Source organism: Sarcophilus harrisii, chromosome 6 (assembly GCF_902635505.1).
Source record: "Sarcophilus harrisii chromosome 6, mSarHar1.11, whole genome shotgun sequence".
Taxonomy (NCBI): Eukaryota; Metazoa; Chordata; class Mammalia; order Dasyuromorphia; family Dasyuridae; genus Sarcophilus; species Sarcophilus harrisii.
In genome coordinates this window covers 220,099,379-220,126,622 of record NC_045431.1, presented here as the reverse complement: position 1 = coordinate 220,126,622, position 27,244 = coordinate 220,099,379, and the positions used below count along the sequence as shown (strand labels likewise).

The following is a 27,244-nucleotide window of genomic DNA, read 5'->3' as shown; positions in this document are numbered from 1 at the left end:
ACAAAGATTTGGGACCAGGAGGAGGAGGTGGAATCACAGCTCTGCTAATTATTACCTGGTGACCCTGAGCAAATGTGGACTCTCTCTGTGTCTCAGTTGCATTTTCTATGAAATATAAGATCTGGGATCTCTGAAGGCTCCACAGTTCTGTACCTGTGATATTATGACCAAAAGGTTATTGTGTTGAAAACAGAATTCTCGATTCTCTCTCCAAGCTCTCCTTTCCTGCCCTGTGCAGTGAGTATAGAAATAGGGGGGCCCAAAACCAATGAACTTGTGGTAAACATCGGGGATTGAAGAACTAAACTAGAAATAGTCACTGACAAGTCAACCAGTTTGGCTTCAGGGATAGAATGGTGCTGGGCTTTGGTCAGGAAAACCTGGTTCAAATTCCCCCCTCAGACACAAATCCCTTCACTTCAGGCTTCTCATCTATAAAATGACATAGTTGGGCTTGAAGTTTTCTTAGCTCTAATTCACAATATTTTGATTAAATGTGAACTGCTGGTGTTAGTGCTATTATTTTGACCATGATGGCTGCCAAGGACCCACAGAGAATTCTGTGAAAAGAAAAACTGAGAGCGCTAGCAAATCCCGCTTCTGCCAAATACTGGCTGTGTGACTCTTGGGCAAGTCATTGAACTTTTTACTGCCCCTTCTGCTTTTTAAGATTATATATGTCAATCACTAAACATTTATTGGATACCTACTATGTACCAGCACTCTCACAAATTAAAACACAAATTAAAATAAAAATAAATTAAATCAACAACATTGAATTTATTGAGCACATATTATGTGGCAGGAACTGTCCACTCTGGGAATTCAAAGAAATGCAAAAGGGAACCTTGTTGTCAGGAAGGTCCCAGTCCCATAGGGAAGACAACATGCAAATGAGATATAGACTGGATAAAACAGAGGATTAAGGGATAGAGAAAATACAGATTGATCAATATGGGTAGAAGGGTTTCATCAATGGATGGGAAGCTCAGTGGTACCATAGTGCATAGAGTACCAAGTCTCAAATCAACAAGACTCATCTTCCCCAGTTCAAATCTGGCCCCAGACACTTAGTAACTATGTGACCTTGGCAAGTCACTTCACCTGTTTACCTCAGTTTCCTCATCTGTGAAAATGAGCTAGAGAAAGAAATGGCAAACCATTCCAGTATCTCTGCTCCCCAAAAAAGAGAGGGGAGTGGGGAGATCAGAGTCAGACATGGTTAAAACAACTGAACAACAACTTTAAAAATGTTTAAGGACCTTTAACTGGCGATTAATTCTGGGTGGTGATCTCTTTGAAACAATGCTCTCAGTTGTGATGTGGTGAAAAGAACAGTGGGTGAGAAGAGCCCTGGCTCCTATTTGCTGATTGTTTGCCTGGACAAACCATCTTGTCTTTCTTGCCCTTGTCCTTCCTCCATGAAATGAAGGGGTTGTTCTACATGACCCCAAGAGTCTTTGTTCCAGTTCTAAGATTTCTGTGACTGAACTTTCTTACGCCCTGTTTTGGGAGTTGGTGATTCGAGGTAGGGCCTGGTACATAGTATTATATAAATGTTGTTATTATCATTATTATTAGAAGCAAAAATAAATCCTGATGCACCAGGCTCTGCGTATGCTCAGTGCTTTACAATTATTATCTCACTTGATCCTCATAGTAACCTTAAGAGTTGAGTGCCATTATCTCCATTTTACAGATGAGGAAACTGAGGCAAACAGGATTCAATGACTTCCTCAGGATCACACAGCTAGTAAAAGTCTGGATTTTGCACTCAGAGCCTAGCATTCTGTGCACTACAATCAGCTACTTCTCTTCAGGGATATGTGTTGAGTACCCACATAAATGGAGGGAAAGGAAGAGGGGGAAACATGGGCTTGTAGATTTAGAGCTAGAATAGATCTCAGTCCATCTAGTCAACTTTCTCATTTTATGAATGTGGAAACTGAGGCTCTGCCAGGTGGTAAGTCCCGTGGCTCTGGGGCCTGTGTTTTCCCTCATTGCACAATAAACAATTGAATCTCTTGTTTCTTTGTCTTTCTCAGTGCTGGTGGGCAAATCACACGCCAATCCTCATAAAACTGCTCTCCGTTTGTCCATAGGACATTTATAGCCCTGTAGGGAATTTGCTTTTTAATGAGTCTAATTTGAGACTCGAGTAGAAGTTTATAAAACAAACCTTGAGGGACTTGGGGCCAAAGCCTAGCGCTGCTGCTAAGTACACAGGGTCATATCTAGCTCTAGGGACCTTGGAGGGAGGGGTTTCCATGCACCCAAGGGAGTTAAGGGGTGAGGGTAAAGCAAAAGGTGTCAACCCTCGAGCCTGGAGTTCCTGGAAGGGTCAGTGAGCCTTGATCTATGGGAAGGCCAAACTACAAGCTTTCTCCATCTTATTTGATTTCCAAGACAGAGTATCCCTAAAAAAATCTAACTTTTTGTGGAAAGAGCCTAGCTTCCCTAGCTAGAAAGAGACCTCCTGCCCCCCTCCCCAGTTCCTTGAAGCTGAAAAAAGAAGGGTGTGCATTCAGTTCTGCTCTTTTGTCCTCTTTCACCCTCTCTGAAAAACAGTTTGAATGCCTCTAGTCAGCCCTCGGCCACGTGAGTAGAGGGCTGGCTGTTGGGCTGGAGCTGGCCCCCTGGGCAGCCAGCCCTCGGCTGTCAGCAACTGAGTCTGAGAACTGGAATTATAAAAGCACCAATGGGAACCATCCAGAATCTGGAGAGAGAGGGAGGGGAAGGCTCAAGAACCATCCAAAGTCGTGAACTCTTTTCTAAAGGCAATATAACCCCAGCGAGTAACTCAGGCAAACTGTCCTGGACCTGGTTTTCCCATTAAAGTCACTGTGGAAAATAGCGGTGTCTGTTGGGAGGCCCTTGTGAGGGGCCTCTGAAAAGTCTCCCTCTGAAAAGTCCAGGAGGTGCTCATCTTCCAGAGCTTTTTCACGGGGCCCAAGGGTGAGGATCAAGCTAGATGCCAGCCCTGATCTACCACCAAACTATTGGGAATTGGTCTAGGTCAGGGGCAGCTTCCAATTGTGAGGTTCTCATTTCGAGCTGAGAGACATCGGATGCTTTTTAGTTCATCCACCTCCTTGTAGAGGTGAGGTCTCACCTGCCAGGGTCACACAAGAGTAGAATCTCCTTCTCCTTTTGACTTGGAGTCAGTCCTATAATACAAAACAGCTGAAATTTGACTGGCTTGCAAACATTTCCAGGGCATTTCAAGGGTTACAAAGTCACCTTTCTTGCAATCATCCCAAAAGAGATGCAGGGAAATCGTTATCCCCACTTTATCCATGTTGTCGGTCCTTAACATCTTGGGGAGGAGATGGTGAGATCGGTTTCTGGGAAAGCTTTGGGGAGCTTTTCCTTCCATGAGGGAGAAACCAGCCTCTTTCATAGAGATCTGGGTCCTCTAGAATGATCATCCAACTACTGAAATGATCACTGAACTCTTCCTTCCTGGTTCTGGAATAGTTTTCCTGAGGAACAACATTTGCCCCAGCCTGGCGGGCTTGGTGAGGTCAGAGTATTCCCTTTCCATGGAGTCCATGGGATCCCTTTGGATCCCATGAATAGGAATTCCCAAGAATAGGAATTCTGTGAGTGAAAGGGGCCTTTCTTGAAATGCTTAAGAGTTAGGGTGGGTTTTTTTTTTTTCCATTTGTAGATGGTAACACTAAACAAAAGCTTCCCCTTAAGTCACAAAGAACTGGTCAAAAAATCTTCTCTCCCCCCATTCCCTTCTTATAAACATTCTGTAACACCTTCTCCATAAGGCCCAAAGTGAAGGAAAAGAACTAGGAAACCTCATGGCTTCCTAAAAAATAAACACCCCCTCTCCCAAATTCAACCCATGGGTTAACCAATAGGATGGAGTCTCCTATGTTTGTGTAATGAAGAGTGCCTTAGTGGTAATGGCAGTTTTAATAATTATTTTAGTCATGTCTTGACTCTTTGTGACTCCTGTTTGGTTTTTCTTGGCAAAGATACTTGAGTGGTTTGCCATTCCTTTCTCCAGCTCATTTTACAGATGAGGAAACTGAGGGTTAATTGATTTACACAGGTTCACACACATGTCTGAATTTGAACTCTGGCCTTTCTGACTCCAAGCCCGGCACTGCACCCATAGCACTACCCAGCTGCGCAATGACTTATAAGATCATAGATTGAAAATAGGAAGGACCTCAGAGGTCATTTAATCCAAGTACCCCATTTTGGAGTTAAGGAACCTGAGGTATAGAGAAGGTAGAGGATTTTCCCAAGATCAAGATTCAGAAACAGAACCCTAGACTCTACACCCCTGAACCATTTTATCTCTTCTCTCGCTATGTAGAAGGCATTTCCACAGAAGGAGTCCTCCATATTGATTAATCACAATCCTCTCTTAAAGCATGATGGCAGGGCTGCTCCTTCCCAACACCCCAAAAGAAGCAATTCGCGCACTTGCTGTTTGTAGGATTAGCATCCCCACCACCATCTGACAGATAGGAAAATCTCCAAGTCCCAACTCTTATCCACATCTTTTGGCTCCCAGTCTAGTGCTTATGAAAACACTTTATAAAATTTGAGACGGGGAAAAAAAGAAGAGGAAGAGAAAGGAAAGGGGAGAATAGAAGGGGAAAAGGAGAGACTCAAATAGACAAATAGAGACAATGACAGACAGACAAATAGACGATGACAGAGACAGACAGACAAATAGAGATGATGACAGGCAATGAGAGAAGCAGAGAGAAAGAGAGAAAAAATCTGTTATTCTTTAGAAGATCTGAGTTCAAGTTCAAGGCTTAGTGTAATCTTAAACAAATGGCCTGTTTTTTTCCACAGCTCTAACATTCTAGAAATGGCCAGGTCCAAACCTTTGGCCAGCAGAGTGGGAGAAATGAGGTAATCTCCTTGTGGGCAGAGATTGTTCCATTTTATGTAGTATCCCTGGTGCCTACACAGTACTCGCGTTACTAAGCACATAGTAGGTGATTGTTGGATTGATTAACCCTCCTGATTAGGTCCCGTAACCAACAGCCCTTGGAAAATACACCAAGACTGAATTCCATGTAATGCAGGTCATGCCGGGAGTTCAAGGCTCAGTGGAGGACATTGCTTACTAACATCCTATTAATAAGTGTGTTGGCCAACAGCTTTGGCTCATCATGTTTGCAGTTTCTTTTGCCAGCTCCTGATCCCTGTTATGTTTATGGGTTTTGCTTCTGGCTCTCTTTGCCCATTTCTCTCTCTGACATTGTCTTAATTTTTTTTCCTCTTATTTGTCCCATGATAGAATCCATTATTAACTGTAAGTGTTGTTTTGATTTTGTTTGCCTCTTGCTAAAAGAAACCGGTGGCACTATTAGATTATGGATTCATCTACAAAACATCAGGCACCTATCAGTTTCAATTCAGCAAGCATTTATTAAGTCCCTACTGTGTACCAGGTACCATGAAACTGTGATAGGTGTTGAGGTATAAAGCAAGTCAAAAATAAGGAAATTCCTTCTGCCGATTCGTGGTCTGATGACAGTGGCCTCTTTCTTTGCCCAGACCGGCCCTTCTACCTCTGCCCAGGATCCCATGCCCTTCCTTTTTCTCAAACTCCACAAGTTCAACTGTTTCCTTCTCTTGGTCTTAAATCTTCAACCTGTCCCTAACAAGTGTTTTTTCTCTGCTTCCTTAAAATATTCCCAAGTCTTTCCTATCTTTAAAAAACTCTCCAAGGTACTTAGATGGTACAGTGGATAGGTCCAACCAACTCCAGAGCTGGTGCCCCGAATTTGAATCTGTTCTCATATTCTTAACACTTCCTAGCTTAACACATATTAGGGTCCTAGTGTGACCCTAGGAAAGTCACTTAACTCCAACTGCCTTAGCAAAAAACCAAAAATACAAAAAAAAACCCAACAAAAAAAAAAAAACAAACCCTTCATTCCTCAAGCCTTTTGTCCATACTCACTTATCTGATGATTCCTTGATCTCCTTTGCTGGTTCATCATCCAGGTCATGCCCCCCAACTGTGGGTATTCCTCAAGGTCTGTCCTGTGTCCTCACTAATCTTAACTCAGAGCTCTAATCTTAACTCTCCTGATGAACTCATTGGCTCCACTCCTTGATGGCCATTATTATAATCTCCACGTGAATAGAGATCATCCCAGTATTGTATTGTATTTTATATTGTTTACTGCCTAACACATAGTAGGTACCTGTGTTTGCAGACTGATTGGTTTGCAGTTTATAGTCAGAGAGTTGCTAGGGCTACACAATTTTCCAAGGCTCTGATTCTATGGCCACCTCTCCCCTAGAGCATGCTGCCTCTGCCTGTTGTACAGATGAGAAAACTGAAGCTCCCAGCAATTGTATGATTTGTCCCTGGTTACACAGTGAATGGTGGCAAGTTCTAAGCAAGTCCTTTCTAATGCCAAGGTCAGCACCGTGTCCACCTTCTGCCTCTTACTGGGTCAAGAGCATATTCTTTTGGCCAAAAGGCTCCCCTCTTCATCGGAGACTGGAGCAAAGGAGAGAAGGGTAAAAGACTGACTGGGGGCGGGGGGGGGGGGTAATGTGGGAACTTTTGAAGCTGCTTTGAAGCTTTGACGTCATCCCACCTCTTCTTTGCCCCCACCTGGAGCCATTTTCCTATCAGGAGCAGAAGTCCCAGTTCCTGGTCCTGGGGCTGGGGCTGAAAAGAGCATTTTAGGGAAAAGAAATCATGTCAGACCCCCCTTTCTCAGAACCCAGGCCAGGAAGGAAGCTTCGGCTTCATCCTCCCCGCATGAAGTGAAGCATATAGCGAGCGCCACTCTTGCTCCCACAGCCTCAGTGAGGCTGGGGGTGATGTCACTGCTTGTATTGGACGCCGGAAGTCCTACCTAGGAGTGTTCCCCTGAATCAGCCTTGAGTCATCACCACGTTGGGATGCTATTGAGAGGACCCCGCATTCTAAGGGGCTGGCTCCTGCATGTGGCACCCAGCCAGGGCTGTATTTCTGCATCAGCAAAAAGTAAAATAAAATCAGCATGTTGACCCTCCCTTTGGCTTTTAAAGGAACATCCCCGTTGCATTATCAATCTGGAAAGCAGCGGCCAGAGGCTCCCTTGTTTCAGTGTCATCACTGCAGTTTCAGAGTCAGTAGGGAGCTTTTGGCTGTGGGAGGAGGCTTCTTTCACAGGGCTTTGCTTTATTTTGGCCCCCGTTGTTCTCTTGTAGTTTTAGTCATTCTTCATTTGTTGACTTAAAGTTAACCTAACGTGATGCCATCTTTCGTAGATGAAGCACCTTCTATAAGAAGTTGTTTTTCCATTAGTGGGAATGAGTTGGCACCAAGATTTCCCAACAAGGATTAAACCTACCATCCTGGTGGCAATGGCACAATTCTTTTTTTTTTTAATTAAAGCTTTTTATTTTCAAAACTTATGCACGGATAATTTTTCAACATTGACCCTTGCCTTGTATTACAACTTTTCCCCTCCTTCCCCCACTCCCTCCCCAGATGGCAGGTAGTCCCATACATGTTAAATACGTTAAAATATATGTTAAATCCAATATGTGTAATTTGCACAATTATCTTACTGCACAAGAAAAATCCGATTATAAAGGGAAAAAAAAATGTTGAGATCCACACTCAATTCCCACAGTTCACCTTTGCAAAACTTTGTGTTCCAGATGCCCCCCTTCCAAGACAGCTAGCAATCGGATATGGGTTAATCATGCAAGAATATAGGTTTTAACATGGAATCCCTGAATTATATATATTTACACACACACACACACACACACACACACACACATATACAGATATAAATGCTTCAATCTGTATTCATACACAATGACTTCCTTGTCTAGGTATGGAGAGGATTTTTTTAATCATAAGTCCTTCAGAGAACATGATCTATATTTTTAACAAATATATTTCCATATAATTGGGATTTTTTTTTTTTTAGTATTCATATATGTTTAATGCATTTTAATACATGATTCTGCTAAGAAGTTCCTAGGCTATCCTAGACTTCTGGAAGAGACCATAATGCCCCTCAAGGGTAAGAAAAAACAAACCCTTACAGGTTACCTGAAAGGTTAAGTAATTAATGATGATGATGGTGTGATGGACTCTAGCATTTAGAGAGTACTTTGTAATGAGCTTTACACTTAGACTAGCTCATTTAATCCTCACAACATCCCTGGGAGGTAGTGGCTAGAAACTGAGGCAGAAAACAAAGGTTAAATGACTTGCTTCTGAGTCACACAGTTAGTATGAGGCAGGATTTGAACTCAGGTTTTCCAGATTCCAGTTTCAACATTCTACCTCCTGAGCCACCTGACCCCCTCCCCAGTTCACTCTGCCAGTAGCTGTGACAGGTGGGATTTGAACCTCCCCATATCTTTCTGACTAATTTTTTTGTTGTTGCTAAGGAGAAATGACCTCTCTGAGGAGCGAATGGCAAAGTTATTCTGTGAGTAGGTAATGCTGGGGCAAAATGTCAGATTTCTTTTCCCTGGGCTCCCAGAGGAAAGTGGGCATTTGTCAGTCATGGCCAGAATAATGGATAGGCTCCCCCTCTCCCGCACCACTCTTTTGCCTATCACTGCCTCAATCGTGACCTTGGTTAGTCCCCGTGGGATAAGCGAAGTTAGATGAAAGGGGAGATTGTGGGGACATGTCTGTTTTAGGACGTGTCTGTTATAGGACGTGCACGGGTCTGGCGTCTGGCAGAAAAGACCCTGGAGTCTGCCCTGGCCACCCCAAGCCTGCTGGACAAAGCCTCCTCTGAGCTTCTGGTTAAACCTGCGTTTGCTGGCCTTCCTGACCGCATTGGGCTGGCTGTGACCAGCCTTGTTCTTGTTTGACTTGTTGGCTGCAAGCCAAGACTCCTAATGCCTTCGACCTGGCCCGCAGCCCTTTTGCCATCTTCCTCCCTGACCATCAGTCACTTTTGGCCTTAGCTCTGACCCTGTGCTACTCCCATCACTCCTGGCCCAGAGAGTTGGTGCCATCCTCCATGCCCATTCCCAGCCTGAGCTTCGGCATCCAGTTCTTGTCTGGCCAACACCAGCTGCCCAGGAGGGCCCAGGAATCCTAGTTTCGTGCCCCAAACTTCTAAGGCTTCTTTGGTCATCCCATTGTTCTTTCTTCTTCACATACTTACTGCAATAGCATCCTGGATGTCAAAAAGAAAGCAACAAAGACTGTTTGCCTCACATCTCTTCTTTCATTCCTTTTTTTCTTCCTTCCTTTTCTTTTTTCTTTCTCCCTTTTGTTCTTTTTCCCTCTTTCTCTTCTTTTACTTATTCCCTTTCTTTGTCCTTTCTTTTCTCTTTTCCTTCATTTCTTATTTCCACCTTTCTTTTTCTCTCAAATACTTTAGCTTGCTCTCCCTCTAATTTTCTTTCCTTCTTATTCTCTCTCTGTCTCTTTCTCTCTCTCTCTCTTGTCTCTGTCTCATCGCTGTCACTTCACTTCCCAATAACTTCTTTCCTTTCCTGCCTCCTTTCCCATAACATTGAACCAATGAGACATCTAAGTGACACAAATTGCCCACAGATGACTGCATGTACCTCCTTCTGCCTGTAGATCACAATCCCTCTATGAAGAGGAAGGACGTATGCTTCACTTTGGGGTCATCAAATCCAGGACTTCTAATGAAGCCTTATTGCAGTAATGATTTCATATACATAAGTACATATTGTATGTGTGTGTATACACAATGGTATCGATAGATGCAATTTTCTTTGCAATTGAAGTTCACAGGCCTCCCCCTCAATCTGTCCACAAATGTGCCCCTCAGTAAAGACCAAGGCTCCCTAAACCTTTTCCACTCCCCTTTTCACCTGAGAAATTTTTACGTGGCCCCAGGTATAAAATAAGTACATTTACTGATAATAATCATCTCACAACCCCCATATTCAGTTATATGACCCCACAAGGGGTCATGACCCATGGTCTAAGAAGCTTTAATCTAGACCAATCTCTTCATTTGACAGATGGGAAAACCGAGCACTATTATCCAGGCCAGGTGACTCTTGGAAGGTCCATGAATAATAAATGCTGGCCCCCCTCTCTCCAAAGCCAGGACCCTTTTCTGCTGTAACACTTTTTCTAAGTCGACTTTCTCCAGGCCTTTCTCTGATGTTGTATCTTGTAATCAAGGCCACCCAGGACCTCTTAATAAATTCTCAATAAGAAGGGATCTTTTTCAAAGGGAAAGGGTGAAGGGGTCCGAGCCTTGGCCCACCGGACCACCAGCCCAGTGTTGAGACTGCTCCTCCTGCTTTCCAAAGTTCACCTTTGGGTTTAATTTCCTGAAATTGATCTGGTTTGGTTCCCCTGGCTTTATTTGAGTATTGCCCAGAGGGGAAATGACTGGGAACAGACTCCATTTTATTAGTTTTCAGTTTAAAAAGGGGGGGAGGCAAGTTTAACCAACAACATATGACTGCTGCCACCTTGGCTCACCCCGATTCCCAGCAGCTGTCTGCTGGGCTTAGCAGTAAAAGTGATATTTGCTCTAAATTAAACATCTTGCAAAAATGCAGCTTCTCCCTTCCTTGAAAAGGGGGACTTGTGTTAGCTGGAAGGCACAGTTGCCCAGAAAGAATCGCAAGACCAGCATCCTTCGATTGTAAATGGTAACTCATGGAATGAATGGATCACAGAAAAGAGTTTGGAGATTGTATATATATATATCAATTTGCCCCAAGTCACAAAGGTGTAGAGCCAGTGGTTTGCAAACCTTTGTTTTCACTATCTTTATACTATTTTAAAAACTATTGAGGATCTGTCTGAAGAATTTTTGTTTATGTGGGTTATATTAATAGATATTTACTATATTAGAAAAAAAATTAATTTGAATTTGCGGACCTTCTGAAAGGGTTTCAGAGACCACCAGAGAATCTCTGGACTTTACTTTGAGAACCACTGGTGTAGACCTTGAACTTCCAACTCCAAATCCAGCCACCCTCCCACAGGCTCTCAGTTGTTTATCATTTACAGAGAACCTCTCCTTTATCTGGGGATTTATTTTCTTCTTTGGGAATCCCCGTAGAAGAATAGGACGCTATAGCTTTTAGCACAAGATGAGAGGGACAATGGCAGCTTTGTAGTAAAAGGGGGCCCAGCTTGGGCCTCCCCCCAATCCAGCAGGAAGAAGGGACTTTACAGACTTGGGAAGGGAAATAGGACTTGGATACGATATTAATGCTATTTCCTTTCTTTCCAACAAGAAATTTGAGATGCTGGTCTCCAAACAATGTGCCCGTCACCCCCCTCTGCCTTTGATCTCCCTCTTCTTTCTGTGGCAGATTCTTGTAGTGATAAAGGCTAATTATTGTTTTACTGTGTAATGGTGATCAGTTCCGGCACTCTGTGATTGAATTACTCTGGGAACCCCACTGTAGGCATCCTGACAGGGAGCTCAGCTGAAGCCTGTTGCTCTAATAGAAAGTGTCAACTGGTTTTTGCTTTCAATCCCACCTCTGATGCTCATTACCTGCTCGAGCTTTGCTCAGCCTCAGTTTCCTCATCTGTAAAAAGAGGTTGTCAAACTGGATAGCCTTTTCACTTGAATCTGTGGTCCTATGAGTATCTTACAAGAATCATGAAGAAACTGGAAAGTATGGGAAATCATTCCATCATCACATATGGTGACTAGTTTATGATTTAGTGGGAAAGCCCTGGGGTTCAGATATGATAAGTGACTTGTCTGAGGTCACACAGCTAGTATGGGTCAAAGCGGAATTTGAATCCAACTCCTTTGACCCAAAACCCGGTGCCCTTTCCATTGTACATAACCAGGTGTATTTTTGCCAAATTCCTCCCTTTTTTTCTTTTTTCTTCCCTGCTCAAAAAAAAAAAAAAAAAAAAAAAAAAAAACTCCTTTGGGCTTAGATTGGCAGGAGAGACCTATGGAGTCTCTTCTAAGTCTTTGATATATATCCTTAAACTCTGACCTGGGTTTCATAGGAATCATAGGAAGAAGTCGCCCTTTGGTTTATGGCCAATGTTAAAAGGCGCATACATAAGTTTGCTTATAAAAAAGAAAGAAAGAAAGAAAAAAGCACTTACTATATAGTCCCACTTCTGAGAATGGAAACATTTGCAGCCTGTTTTTAAAAGAAAAAATAAAAGGGATTGGATTACATGAACTATTTGGAAACCATTTAGTGGGGCAGTATAATTTTTATTTTCAGAAGCTTATGGCCCTACCCTACCCCAGAATCAAGCTCCTAAGAAAACATGTGGGGGAAGGGATTCCCAGGCAAATTTCCTCTAAAGGGAAATAAGAGTAATTCCTTGTGTGCCCAGGTATAACTTCAGAGACATGGGTAAGATGAGCTACTTTTGATGCTCTTGACCCACTGGGGAGAATTTTAACAAAAAGTAGCTTCCTAAATTAGGGGCAGCTAGGTAGTACAGTGGATAGAACATCAGACGTATGGTTAGGAAGACTTGTTTTCTGCTATCCTTTTATAATCACCTGACATCAGGAGCGGGACGAGGCTTGGGTCAATTAATAATTGGTATTGTAAGTGATTTACGGATCTAAGTTTAATTCATAAGGAACCCCGGAATGGAGGTACTACAAATACAATTGTCTTCAATTTACAGAAGAATAAATTGTAACTCGGGTCAAAGATTGATTTATGCCCTAACCGTTGTTTTATTGACAGCCTTTTGAGGAAAAGGAAAGAATTATAAACTTAGACACCTGGTGACTGTTTTTAGATTCTGCTAGAATTCTGTCGCTTTGTTTGAATCCTTTCACAAATCAGCTGAACTCCCAATTCTGCTGTCTTAAAGGTTGTAAATTTTATCCACATTTCACCGGTGTTGTTGTTTAGGTTACACAGAAAAGAGATGGTGGCATGACTTCATAGAACAGCCTAGAGATGTGTAGGAATGGCTTCCAATCTGGTTGGAGGACTGTGAGGTTTGAATTTTCAGGTTCAGGGGCTAACTGCTGTTGGGATTTGTTTTTTTTTGTTGTTTGTTGCTGGCTTTATTTCTTTTGGTTTGTTTTAATTTTACACTTCCTAATTATTCTGGTTATACAGCTGGCTGCAAGAGCTTCCCTTTTAGGGAACCGGGACTATAGAATTCAAAACCCCTGGGGACCAGCTCTAGCCCTTCTCTGAGTGAAAGAGACTTCTAGGAAGTGCCTAATGTAATTCTTGGCCAAGTCAGAGCAGGATGTGAACGGATCCGTTTTGAGCAAAGGGGCTGGGGAGGGATCGCATCATACCCAGTCCCTTGGCCAACCAAGACAGGATTGGGCCAATGAGCAGCGGCAGAGCTGACATGGACCAAAGCAGGGAGATCTGGACAGGATTGAGGCTGTATTTCCACCAACCCCACAAAGCTGAGTTCTGTCAGGGACTGTGTAGCAGAAGGATGAATATGTGGTTATTTCAAAAGAGCTAAGGAAGTACCTCAAGGTTCCCATCAAGTCAGGATGTGAGACTAGACAAGGAGGCTTGGGGATTTATTATAGCAGCGGTCCATTAAAATGTTTAGAATACATTACTCAGATACATGGATTTTCTAGTGGTTCGGAAGATATCATGGTAATACTCGGTGATCCTCAGGATTTTGTCCCAGCTCTGGGATTTCCAAACCCATTTTAGCAATATTCTTCTCTCAAAAAATGGTGTGGATTTTTAAAAAAATAACTGTAATCAATCTTAAAGGTAAGGATGTATCTTCTATTACCTTTGGGCAGAAGGGTTGAGAGATTACACTGAAGGGGGAAAGTTCAGAAGATTATTCTAAGTATCTCTGTTCTCAAAGTTTTTAAACATCCGAGCTTAGATAACATTTTCCTCATTTCCCAAGGTACCACACTGGGTGCTTGAGGGTGGGTGATTCTTGGGCAGCAATCTGTCCACCTCTGGGTCATCCAGGTAAAAATCAGAAATGCCCGCTGGCCTTTTCCAAAGGTAGTGTTGATATTCTCCTTTCTTGACATGGAGAGGAGAGGAGAAGGCTTGGGAAATTCTGCAGACATGAATGCAAATGACTCGGGTTTGAGGGATGGAAATTAATACCTGCTTCTGCTTGCATCACCAAAGTAGAAGAGTTTCAATTCATTGTATGGGTCCCAAAGAGAGGGCTTTGTTTCCTTTGACTCATTGCTTTATAAGTATCAATCAGTCAGTCAGTAAGTATTTATTGAGCCAGCTGCTGAGGATACAAGTATAGTACAACGCATGTAACCATCTCTGTTTGCAGAGAGCTTATGATGTAACCTTATGGGGAGATAAAAGGTACACATAAAAATATTCCAAAATAATTGTTGGGACAGCGAGGTGGTGCCGTGGATCGAGCACTGGTCCTGGAATCAGGAGAATCCAAATTCAAATGTGGCCTCAGATACTTGACAGCGTACCAGCTGGGTGATTCTGAGCAGCCCCAATCACTCAAAAAATAACAACAAAAAGAGAAGAGATGGAAGGAAGAGGGAGAGTATATTAGGGAAAGGCACAGATAGAAAATAGAATGGCAGGTATGGAGAAGGGGGATGTAGGGAGGCAATCACCCCTCTGTATTCTGAAGAGTTGTGTCCAGCCCTGAACCTCCCCCCCCCCATTCAACCACCAACTCCTTGAACAGAGGGCCTGTGTCTTTGCCCGTGTATCACCAGTGCTTAGCATGGTGCCTGATAAGTGCTGACTGAATGAAAGAATGAATGATAAGAAGACTTGGGGCAGACACGAAGCCTTCCTCAGATATCAGGCTGTCGCATGGAAGAGGCATTGGACCCGCTCTGTTCATTGCCATTGGCCAAAATTTGGAACAATGGTTGGGAATTGAAAAGAAGTATTTTTTTAAAGGGAGGGAGTCCCAACAATTAGCACCATCCCAGCACGGAACAGGTGGCCTTGGGGAGTAAATGGTGGCTGGCTGATGCAGTGCATCTCAGAGGAGATTTCTCGAAGCGTATGCTCATCTTGTGCCCTTGGAAGTCTCCTTGGGCATGGAGAAGCTGTAACTTGGGTTCTTGACTCCTTGTTCCTTTTGTCCCAATTGTAACCATCTTGCCTCATTTCCTCCCTAGGTGTCCTCTCCCTGCCTGCCTACTTTAGCCCTTATAACGATGGCTCCCTGGGCAATGATGAGCGAGCTGACGCTTATGCCCAGCTGGAGCTGCGGACGCTGGAGCAGTCCTTGCTGGCTACCTGCGTCGGGAGCATCTCGGAACTGAGTGAGTCTGGCCTTTCCTGGTGGGCCCGATTGTTGGGGGGGGGGGGGGGGGGGGGGGGGGGGGGGGGGGGAAGGGACGGGAACTGCAAAATGGTCTCTCTTCTCTTGCTCATCTTGTCCAACTTAACTGAGAAATGTCCATGTATAAATTCCCATCCATATGAATTCATCCCACTGATATCATTAGGGCAGTTGAGGATTGGGGAAGTAATGGGCCCTATATGGTTAGGGCACAAAGAAGTAATTGACCAAGCAGTGTGGAGAGGGAAGTTCCTGCCTCAATCCAGCTAGGTTATTGGTCTATAAGCTTGTAATGGATTCCTGATCCTTTTGCTGGAAGCTTTGGTATTTCACTGCTTCCCTCCCTTCCTCCCTCCTTCCTTCCTTCCTTCCTCCCTCCCTCCCTCCTTTGCTTCTTCCTTTCCTCCTTCCCTCCCTCCCTCCCTTCTCTAAAAAGAGGAACAAAATGATTCCTTCAAAGACATTTGTTACAAACTAATGGCAGGTCTGGAGCAAAATTCAGCTCCCAAGCTCAGATGGTCTTGGCTGTTGTGAAGAATGGGAGCAATAGGGCCCAGCAGGTTACAGAGTCTCTGAGGTTGGGATTCAGCGGGGAATGTCTTCCCTCTTGACCTTTGTCAACAACAAATATTTACCGTCCACGGCGCCACAAGTCCCAGGCCGTGGCCTATCTGGGCCATCTTGGTGAAGGGCTGCAGCACTTGGCACTTAGTGTCTAAAAGAGCTCAGTTGTAGAAATGATAACGATCACTCACATTTACATGGAAAAGGGCTGATGATGTGGCCCAACTCTCTTTTTACATAATGCTTCAGAGGCAAACGGTCTCAGCGGACAGCTGGGGATGTGTGTTTGGATACAGTTGTTTGCTTGTTGTTTTCCCCTGCATTAGACTGGGGAGGGAATTGTGAGGTCCTTGAAGCAGGAAATTTTGCTTTTGCCTCTTTTTGTATTTCCAGAACTTGGCATAGGACCTGGCACATAGTAGGCACTTAATAAACATTTATTGACTAAATGGCATAGATGGAATCTGGCTTCTGACTCCCGCTAACCATGTGACCCCGGGCCAATCATTAACCCGTCTCGGCCCTTATTTTTCTCATCTGGACTTAATTGTCTCCTAGAGGCAAATTAGCCTATGACTTGGCAAATAAAAAATCAGAGTCGGGAAGACCTGGATTCCAATTTCATGTCAAACTGTACCAGCTGTGCAAGTGATTTAACCTCTCAGTGCCCTCCAATCAATGCTGTAAAACTACAAGTTTCAGAAAAGGTGATGGTCTACTTTGGGAAGGGGAGTTCCCCGCTGGGAGCTCCCTCTCCCGGTTAAATCCCAGAGCCTGTCAAAAATAAAAATAAAGAAGGGCTTGTTGTGAGAGTCAAATAAGATGCTATATAGAAAGTATTTTGAAAACCTTAGGGAGCTATCTAAATATTTATTGATAATTATATTAATTGTATTAAATATGATCAAGACAACACATGTATTTGCTTTTATTATGATTATAATTACCATTATTACAGTTTGCAGATGGGGAAAAAGATGAGATTGAGTAGGCAGACTTTCCCCAAACCACCAGCGTAGGTGTAAGAGTCTAGCTGCACCTTTTCTTGTTCCACTACATTGCCCTGCCGGTCTGGCCTTGGGAAGGCTTCTGTGGTCTAGGTACGGGCATTTTGGGGGCACTTTGATCTGAGCTGGAATCAAACCTGCTTCCTTCTCATTCAGGGTGGCTGCCACACCCATGGCATTTGTGGGAAAGAGGGAAGAGAGAGGGAAGCATCTGTGGGAAGGGAGGAAGAACCTCCCTTCCCTCTGACTGTCCCAATAATTTTGATGCCCTCCTTGCCACTTAGACCACTTGTCTGTGGTGGAACCCCAGGTTTCTGCCCTCCTGCTGTGCCACGGCTCCTCCCGGTGTGTTTAAGCTGAGAGCAGCCCAATGGTCAGCCAGAAGGCAGGTGAGGGGAGTCAGGACCTTTCATCATCAACCCTCATTAGCCTCTTGCCCAGTCTCCTACAGGCACGCCATGCCCACTGTCGGCAGGATGCCAGCCTCTGTCTCCTCCTGGTACGGGGCCATGTACCCCCTTCACTGTTCTCTAAGGTCTGAGGGGTCTCACCACCTGGACTGCCCTGCATTATATGTGGAATCCTCCCGTTAGAGTGTAAGCTTCTCAAGACCAGGAACTCCCCTAGTCTCTCATTTCTATCTCTGACCCGGGGTTTGGCGCCTCCGGAGCACCTGGGAAGTGCTTCCCACTCTGCTGCAGCATCCTGACTCATCCCGGGCAATAGAGAAGGCTCTTTGATGTGGTCGGATGCCTCTGCCCCCCCAAAGCCAGGATCCTCTGCCCCCCTCCTTCCCCCGTCTGTTCCAGCAAGGGGGAGGAGGGATGCAAGGAGCACGGGAGGAGGCTGGTGATACTTGGCACTTGGCTAACAGCTGGTCCCTAAAAAGCCCATGAAAGTTTGATATTCATTAGCTCCCTGAATGTCTGCACCTTACTGAGCCTGCCTGACAGGTTGAGAAGTATCGGTCTCTTATGGGCCCGATTGCAGAGGAAGCTCAGAAGGCAGCTTTTTGTTCTTTACCCCTCCCCACTGGGAAAACCTGATGAGAGAGGAGAGGGGGAAGGGAGGAGAAGAAAAAGGAAAAAAATAAATCCACTTCTCCCCAACAATCAGGATAAATGAGGCTGCTCCCAATTTCACTTCCATTCTGGCTCTTTTATTTGCTACTTTATGAAGAGGTTTGAAAAGACGGCCAAGGAGGCCCCCCGATCATTAAGCTTTGCATGGTTAATTGGTGGAAAGGGGGGATCCTCACCTTGAGAAAGGGGGATTTGTGGAAAGGACTCTTATTCAAAATTGGGTTCCAGGGGTCAGGGTTTGCTTTGCAAACTTTAAGGCTCCACATAAAAGCCATTTTTGTTATTATTAACCATGACCAGCATTGTTTTTTTATCACAATTATTTCCTTTCCAACTAACTGTGCCTCTTTAGGTGAGCTGCCTCCAATTCTGGACTCCTTTCCTGCTCAGTAAATGGAAAGGGTGAGATTGGGTGACCTCTAAGCTCTAATCCATTAGGGCCATAAACTTTTGCTCCCAGAAAACCTTTATAAACTTAAAATTATTAAGAATTAAATTGGAGGGCCAGCTTGATGGCACAGTATATCCACTGTGAGCCCCAGCCCTGAAGTCAGGAGGACCGGAGTTCAAATCTGGCCTCAGACACTTAACACTTCTGTATTACCTGGATGTGTGACCCTGGGCAAGTCACTTAATCCCAGTTGCCTCGGGGAAAAAAAATTAAAAATCTGTCCAAAGTGACATTGTTTATGTGGGTTATAGTTAGATATTTACCATATTAGAAATAAAAACTAATTTTGAATTTGTAGACCCTTTGAAAGGGTTTCAGACCATCCCCTGACCCCAGAGTTCTCTGGATCATACTCTGAGAACCATTGTTTTAGGGCAGGGATAGAGCCCTGGGCTTGGAGTTAGGAAGACCCGAGTTCAAATGTGGCTTCAGATACTTCCTAGCTGTGTGACCCTGGGCAAGTCCCCTAGTCTTGATGCACCTCAGTTTCCTCCTTAGCAAAATGGGGACAGTAATGACATAGACCTCCCAGAATTTTTGTGAGGATCAAATAAACGAGAGAATAACTACAAAGTACTTAGCACAGTGCCTGGCACATCACAAGCACTAATATGTGTGTGTATTTATATGTATGTACATATATATATACATACACATATACATATGTATTTATATTATATACATACTTATACATATATATCATATACTCATACTTGTATCTTATATATATACAATATATATATTATACACATATTATATATATACATATTATACATATGCTTATATTATTATTCCTTATCTCGTCCCATCATAACCTCTGGGTCACTCCAGAAAGAAAGCAGGGGGACCTGGTGTGCTGGGGCTTGGGTCCTCAGCCTAATGAAGTAGAGAAAAAAAGCTCTAGTAAATAAGAGAAAGCATGTAGTGAGAGAACCCTGAGAAGGCTGTTCTGGGGCCGGGCAGACGGGCAGTCTGCCAGGAAGGTGCCAGGGTGGGGGAGAGCCAGTCAGCGCTGGCAGAAGAGCATCACGACCTTGTTTGAAATGGTGGAGACCACCCGGCTCTGGGTCCTCATTCATTTGGAGGTGTCAGCAGGGCTCGTGAAAGTCTTCAGAAGCACCTCATGTCCTCTGACTCCTTGCCCCGCTTTCAGAGGATCGTAGATTTAAAGATGGAAATTTCCATAAAGTTTTACAAAGGTGAATATTGAAAACTATCTGCGTGTAGTTAGAAAAACAAAACACTATTTTAAAAAATTAAACAAAACAAAGGTGGAAAGTTCCTCCAGAGTAAGCAGCTTGCTTTTACAAATAAGGAAACTGAGGTCCAAAGAAAAGAAAATGTCAGGAATCCTTTGGAGGTCGCCTCCACTTTCCAGTCCTGTCGTGGACTTGGGCCGGAGACTTCTCCAATAGCATTTTTTTTAAATTCTCTTTCACCGTGCCTTTGAAATACCATTTCAGCATGATTTTCACTTGATGCTATTGGCTTTTTCCTTCCTGCGGCCTTGCCAAGAGTTATGACATTCGGGCCGGGAGAGACGGGAGCCAGGTTTCAACTTATTGCAGCTGAGAGAGCCGTGCCGAGGGGAGGCTGCCTGGCGAGGGAGCCCGGCCAGGAGGCTGATGAAGCCAGTCCTTCTGGCTTTGGGAGGCCGGAGGGCAGGGCCCGGCCACGCGGTGCGACAGCCCAGTTCTTTCTGAGGCTGCTCGTGTGCCCGGTTCCAAAAGGAGTCTCGGTGAATGAGAGAGAAGAGAAGGGAAAGGGCGGTTTGAATGCTGGTGGGCTGGGCCCGCAGGGGCGAGGTGCATTTTCTCTGGCCCGGGTATCATGATCATTTCTGAAGAGGAAAAGGGGGTAGGATGGGACCCGCTGCTGGCAGTGCCTTCTCCCCTTCCATTGGGTGTGTGCTAATGAGTGGGGGCCCCTGGCCCAGGGCGGGCTGGTTTTGTCATTAATCTTGCAGCCTGCTTTCATCTGAGCCCCCACCCCCACCCCAAGTGGTCCTTTTCACGCCCCTTGAATTCTCCTAGAGCACAGACGGATGTTTGTGTCCCGGGCTTCTTCCCCTCAGCCCTTGTTTACCCAGGGCCAACTCGGGCACCATGGGCTCCGTGAAGAGAGATCCCCAGACCCTCTCAGCTGGGACCGCAGGAAATGAGGCAGGAGCTGGGCCGGGGCCTCAGCTGGGAGTGGGCCGCTTGTGAGGGGATGGAGATGCGCTGACACTTCAGCCTTGTTTGCTGATCATCCTCTCCATCCCTGAAACTCATTAGCGGGAACTCTGCCTAATCCAAATGTGATCTTCGGAGCGCAGGAACAGTGAACAGGCCTTCCTCAGCCAGGGCCGGGCTTGGGAGAGAGACTCTGTCAGGAGCTGAGGGCCAGACTCCAGCAAAGGAGCTCAATTAAGATTTATCTGGATTTTAGTCCTCAATCAGCCACTAATTTATTCCTCCTGGGGGCTGGAGGACACATGTCAACTGCCTCAGTTTCCTTACCTGGACCAGGTTGATTCTTAGGCCTTCAAGCTGGGGTTGTTTGGCATTTCAGGGACAGAATCCAGGACTGACCACCCCCCCCCCCCAACCCTGATAGGAATCTCTGATGTTCTCCATGTTCAGAAGTTTCAAAGGGGGCCAGGGAGCTTGATGGCGCCTCCCCCTCCGCTCAGGCCCCCTAATGCCTGCATTTCTGGGCACAGAGCTGGAGGGGTCCGAGAGAGGGCCCGCCCCCTCCCCCTCCCGGCCTGCCCCACCGAGGGGCCTGCAGGTGCCCAGAGCTATTTTGGTCCCATCCTTTCTCAGCATTGTCAGCGGGCAGACAATGGAGGGAGATTTCCTGTACTCAGTTTGGGGAAAGTTAAGGAGTTCTAGAAACCTCTGTGGGTTCTGGGAACTGGAGGGTTTGAGAGCCCATCGTGGGGCACATTTGAGCTGGAAAAAGCCTTAGAGATCGCCGCCCAAGCCCCTTGATTTCCAGAGAAGGAAACTGAGACCCTTTACCTCGTGTCCCTCCGGCAGTAAGAATGGAGCCGGGCTCGGGATCCAGCGCTGGGAAGGACCGGGGGGCCAGTCTAGTCTCAGCCCAGGGAAAGAAATTAAAGCGCTTGCCCAAGATCTAGGGCTGGCAACTGCAGAGCCAGGATGGGAAGCCCCTCTGCAAGTGCGGTCTGCCTCCCTCAGGGCTGAAATGGCAAAAGTCCTGTCAGGGTGCAGGAGCCATGGCTTCTGTCCCGCACCTGCCGACACCCCAGGGTGCGAGTCTGATGAGCAGGGACAGGGAGAAAGAGGCAGGCAGACACACAGAGAGAGAGGCAGAGACACAGATTCAGACAGAAACAGAGATAGAGATGGAGAGACTCAGAGACAGGGACAGAGCTAGTGAGAAGCAGGGACAGAGAGACAGAGACAGACAGACACAGAGATGGACAAAGGGACAGAGAGCATGAGGATGAAGGGGCAGCAGTGGGTTTCCTTGGGCCAAGGAGGTGGAGAGAACCTGGCAGGGAGGGCGGGAGCCAGGATGATGAAAAAGAAACCGCATTAGCATAAGCTCCCAGGAGCCGTTGGCCCTGCCAAGTGTCTCCCTCCCGCTGCTAAGTCAGGACCATAAGTGAAAGGCGAACCTAATTGGCCCCTGGGTCTGGGTGGCAGTTTCACCCGCGCCCCTTAGCTCTGGGGGTAAATAATAATTAGGGCTGGAAGGCAGCCCTTTCCCACGACAGCAGGAGCGTTATCTAAGAGGGAACGGAGCCCAGGGCAGGAGAGCTCACCTCCCCCTTTGTCCCCCCTTCCCTGCAGGTGATTTGGTTTCCCGGGCCATGCACCACATGCAGTGCCATCATCCCCTGTGCCCCGGCACCAGCCCAGCCCGCCAGGCCCGCCAGCCTCAGCAGCCCATCACCTGGTCTCCCGACGCCTTGCACACGCTCTACTATTTCCTGCGCTGCCCACAGATGGAGTCCATGGAGAACCCCAACCTGGACCCGCCAAGAATGACCCTGAACAACGAACGGTAGGAGAGCTTGGAGGGGAATGGGCGTGGGGGTCAGGGTCCTGCCCCGGGGGGCGGGGCTGTGAGGAGCCACAGGGGGTCGGGGTCAGCGCCTTCCCACCCAGCGTAGGTGAGCCTGGCAGGGCCTAAAGTTGGCAGTCCAAGGTGGCGCGGGGCCCAGCCAGGGCTTGGGTCGAACTTTCCAGAACGGGCTTAATTTAGGCCCCAGAACCATAGAATTCTTGAACAAGAAGAACTTGGAGATTATCTCCTTATTCACTAAGAAAAAGTTTACAACAATCAGCGCCGCTCTTAGGGTCAGGTGGCAAAAGCAGGACTGAGCCCTCGTTCTCTCTCACAGTCCTTACCTCTTTCCTTCATATAATAGCCTTGCAAGGGTGCATCATGGGAAAAGATGGAGAGAGGCAGAAACAGAGACAGAGAAATAGACAGAGAGACTCAGAGAGAGAGAGAGAAACAGAGAAAAAGAGAGAGAGAAAGAGAGAGAGAGACAGAGAGACAAAGAGAAAGAAACTGTCAGCAAAGTCTTTTCCTGGTGTACCTCCTACCCCAGCCCCATTAACATGACCAGGATCTGGCCCGGCCGGGTGTATCTCTGACACTGAAAGTGGGGCTGCTCCTTTGATGTAGATGGCATCACAAAACCAGAGGATTTTTAGCTAGAAAGCTCATGATCAGAAGAAATGCCAAATTTCAGTGAGAGGTTAGTGAAAATTGGACAATAGTTTTTTCTCCTGTTTACTGCTCCCTCCCTGACATCTGATCCCCAGCTGGACCTCTTGGGGACCCCTAATTAAGAGTCTGTGTCTTACAGAGTGGGGTTAGCATTTGAGTGGTTTTCTGTACGAGTGTGAAAGTGTACCTATATATATGTGTATACACACACACGCCTCCCTGTATGTTGCACAGACACATTTGCAAGCGAGGTATTTTCTGTGAGTCATCAGCTCTCTGCCAGGCGGGCACATAGGAAATTAAAACCAGCGTTTAGACAGAATGAACCATTGCCATATATTCTGGCCTAAAACGAACCCGACCTAGAAATCTCCAGGTGAGTGAGCTGTTCCTCCCTCCCCCACGTATTACCCAGCACTGCTGGGGACTGGGGGCAGTCTCTCAGTGCGGTAAAGAAGGGTGCTTTTTTACAGAGTGACTAATTTCCCAGTCACCACTGAGAGCTGAGCCTTCAGTCATGGCCAAAAGGCAGGTATGGAAACCCCAACCCTCTTGGCCATAGAAAGAAACTGGGATGAGTCTTTGGCTTAGGGGACAGAGTACAGAGTCAGGGTCTCTCGTACAAGTCCCTCTCCCTTCAGAGGGGTTGCGTCATCCTTCTCCCCCGCCCCCGTCTCTTAGTGGGGGGGGTTAAAGCTGTGGTTCCAATATCTCTGCATGTGGAGCAGACGTCTGGCCCACTAATCTCGCCCACTTAAGGGAAGAGATCTGTTTTGTCCTCTGCCCTCGTCGTCATCACTATCACCCCGTTCCACAGCCTGAATAGCTGTCAACAAGCGCTGGGATCACTCATTTCCTGTTTTGAGGAGCACTCCCCCCAGCACACACACCATGGCGTTCCCCAAGCACACTGTATACCAACACAGAGATGTCTGACTCAGAGTTAGGGACGTGTGAGCATGTTCTGTGTCATGGCTAAGAGCTGTCCGTCTCGGAGCTCTCGGTTCTTGCCCCAGCCAGCTCTCTCAACCATTCTCCTACTGTCCAGACCCTCCCAGGGGCGACAGCGCTTTCCCTCCAGCCTCTGCAGAAACTGGGGCGGCTCTCAGACTCTGGCTCGCCCCAGGAGGGAACCCTTTCCAGGTAACGGCAGCAGCGCAAGGGGCCTCCTGGGCGGCCCGGTTTGGAGACCAGTTTGGGGGCCTGTGGAGAAGAATAAAGCCAGTGGTGAACCCAGACCTCTTGGGCCTGAGCTTGCCTGGGACTTGGACCCGTTCCACAGTAATGACCATTAGTGACTGCAGTGTGATCCAGAAGAAGCTGGGTGGGCCCTGGGTCCCTCAGTGGGCCCCTTCCCTTCAGCATTCCAGCCCCGCTGGCCCTGCCCCCTTTGATAACCTGGGAAAGTGGAGAGTCACCCACCCAGGATGCTTTCCCGCTGTTGGCTTGTCTTGTGGAGCCCTCAGTAAGCACTGGCCAATCCAAATCTAGGTGTGGTCACAGCCCCCGCCCTCCAGGGCCTATCTAGAACCTTGCCTGTGGGTCTGTCCAGAGGTTTGGACCATGACCCTGCAAGGTTCTAGCTTGGCCCTAATTTCACTACAACACTCGGGTCTGGCCAGAGTAGACCTCTAAGTGACTGCAGCACTAGGGTAGCCTAAGGAACCTCAAACGAAAGGTTGGGGGCGGCTCAAGGGCGAGTTTCCTCAATAGTATTTTATTTTTCCACTTACACATAGTTTTCAACATTCATTTTTGTAAGATTTTGAGTTCCAAATTTTCCCCCCTTCTTCCCTTACCTCACCCCTGTCCAAGACAGGAAGCAGGACAGGTTATCCACATACAATCATTTTAAACAAATTCCCATATTTGTCATGTTGTGAAAGAAAAATCAGAACTAAAGGGAAAAACAAAGAAAGCACACCAAAAAAATTGAAAATAGTACACTTTGATCCCCATTTAGTCTCTGTAGTTCTCTCTCTAAATACAGATGGCGTTTTCTGTCCCAAGTCTATTGGAATTGTCAAATTACTGTATTGTTCAGCAATGATTTTGTTTTAGAACAATTTATTGATCTCTTAGAAACGTCAGGCCTGTGGAGAGCTCACGCAAGGTGGAGGTAAATGGGAGAGGAAGTGGATCTGGGAATTTTTCAGTCGGAGAGAGTCATGGGGCCAGTCTCACTTAAATCAAAACCTTCTGACTTTGTATCAATGAGAAGAAAAAGGAAAAATAGAAGAGCTTGATGATTTCTTAATCACTAGTCACAGTGCCCCTTCCAATTCCACAGTGATTTCCTTTATTCCACAGAGAATGTATCATCTCAGGTTCCAAAGCACCTTCTCTCTTCCCTGCTCAGGGAACCATTCTTTATATCAGTGAATTTAAAAATAGAAGAGCCTGATTGTTTCTTAATCACTCGTCACAGTGCCCCTTCCATTTCTACAAACACTGATTTCCTTTACTTCACAATGAATGTATCATCTCGGATTCCAAAAAACCTTCTCTCTTGCCTACTCGGGGAATCATTTCTTTTCTTTTCTTTTTTTTTTCTTTTTTTTTTTTTTGAGGCAATTGAAGTTAAATGACTTGCCCAGGGTCACACAGCCAGGAAGGGAGCCATTCTTTATATCAGTGAATTTAAGAAAAGAGAAGGGGCGGGAGGAAGCAGTTTGCAAAGTTAATGAACATCTGAGCCAAGTTTAACTGGTGTGTATAATTCCACAAGCGTCCAAGTGCCTACCATGTTCTTCCATAGAGACTCAAAGACAAAATAATTTCTGCCCTCGTTTACATCCTCCTAAGGGAAGGAGGAAGATTTCTTGCGATCGGAATAGGAAGATGCCAGCCAGCCCATGAGCTGCCCTGAGGAGAATAGAGTAGATCAGGGGCAGAGCCGGGATTGGTGACCTGGAATCTCTTGCTGTTTTCCACTCCCCCATCTTCTCTCTCCTCAGGGAGCTCTGAGGCGGTGAGTAAACAGATTCTCACCCTCTCCATGCTCTTGGCCTGAGGGCTCACGCCTCACCAGGTGTCATTCCGGAGAGCCTCTGTCATAGTCTCAGACAGAGAAACCTCAGCCTTTGCAGCAGCTGCACCCCGGGAGCTCCCCCGGGATTGCCGTGGGTTGCCGCATCCAAGAATCCCTCAGTGGGGTCATTCCTCTGCTCCCATCCCAGTGTCACTCCCCGCATCAGAACTGCCAGGGAGCTCCCACAGTGTGGAGTCAGGCGCGAGGGGAGGTGGATCTGGGAATTTTTCAGAGAGGGGAGATAGGGGACCCAGCTTAAGGAAAGCCCTAACTTTGGATTAAGAAGAAGAAAAGGGAAAAACACGAGAGCTCAACAGTCACTTAGTACTTATGGAGTGATTTCTCTTCCTTGTGAGACGCTGGGCTCGTGCTCCTATAGTAGGAAATTCCTGTAGATCTAATAGGGTTTTAGATGTGAAATCAGAAAGCATCTTGTCCAACCCCTCATTTTACAGATGAGGAAACTTAGTCCACAGAGTAGGTGAGACCTGGAGAGGTTGACCTGCATGGTCTCTTGTTCCCCTTGAATTGGACTGAATGACCTTTGGGGCTCCTCCTTACAGCTCTGATCTGGTGAACCTCCTCCCTGCAGGCCCCCAAATGCTGGAGGTAGGCGTCTGGGCTCCAGCCCTGTGAATGATATACCCCTGGGCTGAAGCTTCTTTTTGCTGAGCTGCTTTTGGCTCACTTTGGGACCAGGGCAGCATTGTGGCTTCTGCGGTTTGTGTATTTTCTCCCCTAGTCCCTGCGCTTCCAGTTCCCTTTCCCCCAGGCCCTTTAACAGAGAAGGAGGGGGCAGTGAGGTGCTCCTGGGGAATTTCCTGAGTTACCTGCTCAGGGCTGGAGCTGGGGCCCAGGCCCACGGTTCCGGCTGCACCCACCCTTCATGCCCCGTTCCCCTAGCCTCCGCCTGCTGGGAACACAGAAGGCTGGCCTATTTCCACCAGACAAGTTCAGGCGGGGTGTGTTCAGGGCTCCCTGGAGGACTATTCTTACTGATCCCAAACCAACCAAGGAGGCTCATTCCCTAAGTTGGCACTAATAGTGAGGGCAACTATTAGTGCCAGCTTAGGGAATGAGTCTCCTTCTGTTGGGGGAGACGGGGCTATCCTGGCCTGGTGTCTGTCAAGGAGCTGAAGCTTGCCTTGGAGGGGCAGATTCCTGGATGTTCACTTCAATCCCACAAGCATTTATTAAGCACCTTCTATATGC

General features: G+C 46.4%; 1 protein-coding gene across 2 annotated transcripts in view; it reads left to right on the top strand.

Moving 5' to 3' along the window:
• The window catches only part of ABTB2 (ankyrin repeat and BTB domain containing 2), a 172,286-nt gene that overhangs the window by 111,652 nt on the left and 33,390 nt on the right, over positions 1–27,244 (top strand). For both annotated transcript variants that reach the window (XM_031941908.1, XM_031941909.1), the window contains exons 2-3: positions 15,039–15,185; positions 22,113–22,326. In XM_031941908.1, coding sequence (XP_031797768.1) covers positions 15,039–15,185; positions 22,113–22,326 — 361 coding nt within the window. The remainder of the gene's footprint in view (positions 1–15,038; positions 15,186–22,112; positions 22,327–27,244) is intronic.